This window comes from Marmota marmota, unplaced genomic scaffold (genome assembly GCF_001458135.2).
Source record: "Marmota marmota marmota unplaced genomic scaffold, marMar, whole genome shotgun sequence".
Classification (NCBI taxonomy): domain Eukaryota; kingdom Metazoa; phylum Chordata; class Mammalia; order Rodentia; family Sciuridae; genus Marmota; species Marmota marmota.
In genome coordinates, this window is record NW_026011456.1 from 1 (window position 1) to 2,886 (window position 2,886).

Consider the following 2,886-nt stretch of genomic DNA (forward strand, 5'->3'; position numbering starts at 1 on the left):
AAATAATTGTGTGTGTGTGTGTGTGTGTGTGTGTGTGTGTGGTGTAAAGACACACACACACATAAATAATTTTATATATGTGTATATAAAATAAAATGTGTAGATGCTCATAAGAGGAGGAAAAAAGAAAATGCAATGCTCCTGGGTTAATAATCTCTCAGGGTAAGAGTTATAAGTAATTTTCATATTATTAGATTTTCTATACTAAACACAAGTTTGTGATTATCAAAGAGTTAAAATATTTTAAAATAGGATTCCAGGTTATATAGGCTTTTGTCAGACTCGGGAACCCATCTGAGCACACAGTCCTCTATCCAAGAATGTAGTATCCATAATAAGTAAGATATGCAACCATTAAAGAATAAAATAGGTTTATTTGGATTTGGGACTCTGAATCGTTCTGTCTCTACTACCTGACCTCCTCCCACCACAACTCCTGGATCTAGATGAGCTCTGGCTCTGGCTCTGGCTCTGGCTCTGGCTCTTACTCTGGCTCTGGCTCTGGCTCTGGCTCTTACTCGGGCTCCGGCTCCGGCTCTTACTCCCGCTCCGGCTCCGGCTCCGGCTCCGGCTCCGGCTCCGGCTCCGGCTCTGGCTCCGGCTCCTGCTTTTTCTGCTCCTGCTCCGACTTCGGCTCCGGCTCCGGCTCCTGCTCCTGCTCCGGCTCTGGCTCCTGTGGCTCCTTCGGCTTCTATGGCTCCGGCTCTGGCTGCCCCGGCCCCTGCTTCGGTCTCTTTTTCTTCCTCTGCTTCGAGAATTGTGCCTCTCACGACTCTTTGTCATGTGTTTGTGAGATTTCTTCGCCCTGTGTGCACTTCTCCTCTTCCTCTCAGACTCCCCATTTCTCTTGTACTTGTGGTCAGCACTAGGGCTTCTTCTCCTCCTCCTGCCATAGTATTCTTCGTGGTGGCCCATCCTCTCCCTCCTCTCTGAGTTCTTACCAAAGGAGGAGCCAGTCCGATCCGGAGACAGGTAGATGTCTCTATTAGCTTCCCAAAATTCATTGTTGGGATTTCTGAATACATGAAGAAAGTTGCAGTGTTTTCCTCTTGGACATTGTTGTATTTCAAACAAACCTGCAATGGCACAGTGAGAAAAACAGCAACTACTACTGTGTATTCTGAAGATGGCACTTCGTTCCAAAGGTACATTTCTGATGTTCGGATATGTTTGAATTACTTCCTATTATTTGCTAGCTAAGAGGCTTACATATATTGATTCTCAAAATTTCAAAAACATTCAAATGTTCTGACAACTAAAACTCAGAAGTTTTAATTAACCAGAATATTCTGTACACCTATTTTGTATCATCAGAGTGCAACTGAACAAGTGGTGACCACATTACCTTTTCTACAGTAATTACATCCCTAATAACACGGAAGAGCCAGGCCTTGGGGTCCCTGTGGTGATGACCTCAAAAGCGCATGGCGATGGCAGGACAGAACCACTGGTCAAAAGAAAAGGCCTATCATAGGTAGATGAGCCTATATTTTCTTAACGCTTTAAAAGTAAGATTATAGCCAGGCATGGTGACAAACACCTCCAGCAGCTTGGAAGACTGAGGCAGGAGAATTGCAAGTTCAAGGACAGCCTGAGCAACTTAGCAAAACTATACCTCAAAAAAGTGTGTGGGGGGTGCTGAGGATGTAGTCCAGTGAGACAATGGGAAAGCACCCTTGGATTCAATCCCCAGTAACTAACACACACACACACACACACACACACACACACACACAAACCAAAACAACCCATTAAATTCCTATTCCCCAAATAGATAAAACAGCTAGAAATGAAATACTCCTATACCATATACTATATACAAAAATGAACTCAATCTGGATCAGAGACTTAAATGTAAGAGACAAAACTATAACTCTGAAGAAAACACAACATTTGAGACCCTGGGCTAAGCAATGCAGTCCTAGATATGATACCAGAAATACCAGTCCCCCCAAAAGAAAGAAAGTTGGACTTCATTAAAATAAAATAATGCCAGGCATGGTGGCACACACCAATAATCCTAGCTACTCAGGAGGTTGACACAGGAGGATTGCAAATTTGAAGCCAGTCGATGCAACTTAGCAAAAGCCTGCCTCAAAATAAAAAATGAAAAGGGATCGAGAGATAGCTGAGTCAGGTATAGTGCCCCTGTGTTCAATCTCCAATACTGAAAAAAATAAAATAAAAATAAAAATCTTTTGTGCTTCAAAGAACACAAAAGTAAAAAGACAACCCACAGAATAGGGGAAAATATTTGCAGATCATAATTTTTTAATATATATTTTTTTAGTTGTAGGTGGACACAATACCTTTATTTTATTTATTTATATGTGGTGCTGAGAATCAAACCCAGTGCCTCACACATGCTAGGCGAGCACTCTACCACTGAGCCACAACCCCAGCCCTGCAGATCATATTTATGATCAGGTACTTGCATATAGAATACATCAAGAACTCAGTAATAAAAGAAGAAACGGGCTGGGGGTGTGGCTCAGGTGGTGGCGCGCTCGCCTGGCGTTCGTGCGGCCCGGGTTCGATCCTCAGCACCGCAAACGGAGATGTTGTGTCTGCCGAAAACTAAAAAATAAATATTAAAAAATTAAAAAAAAATAAAAAAATAAAAGAAGAAACAACCTGATTAAAAATGGATTAAGGATCTAAATAGATACTTCTCCAAAGAAGATATAGAAATGGCCAATAATAAAGACACAAAAAGATGTTCAAGGTCATTAGCCATTAAGAAAAACAACAAAGCTGTTATTTTTAAAATGGGAGGGGAAGGAGGCTGGGGCTTATAGCTCAGTGGTACAGCGCTTGCCTCGAATATGTGAGGCACTGGGTTTGAGCCTCAGCACCACATAAAAATAAATAAATAAAGATATTGTG

At 42.0% G+C, this 2,886-nt stretch overlaps 1 protein-coding gene across 2 annotated transcripts; it reads right to left on the bottom strand.

Annotated features, from left to right (window-relative positions):
* Positions 1-354: 354 nt before the first annotated feature.
* Positions 355-1,569, bottom strand: LOC107134943 (serine/arginine-rich splicing factor 6-like). Of its 2 annotated transcripts, XM_048797778.1 has the most exons (2): positions 652-1,569; positions 355-609 (listed from the first exon to the last, which is right to left on the bottom strand). In XM_048797778.1, exons 1-2 carry the CDS (start codon positions 913-915, stop codon positions 373-375), a joined length of 501 nt encoding a protein of 166 aa, XP_048653735.1. In that variant the 5' UTR covers positions 916-1,569; the 3' UTR covers positions 355-372. The 2 variants fall into 2 exon arrangements, with proteins under 2 accessions (XP_048653735.1, XP_048653734.1); XM_048797777.1 differs by having other exon boundaries at positions 355-1,567.
* Positions 1,570-2,886: the final 1,317 nt, after the last annotated feature.

Excerpts from the sequence above, each read along its gene's own strand:
- LOC107134943 (XM_048797777.1), bottom strand. The coding sequence starts at position 915 with ATGGGCCACCACGAAGAATACTATGGCAGGAGGAGGAGAAGAAGCCCT.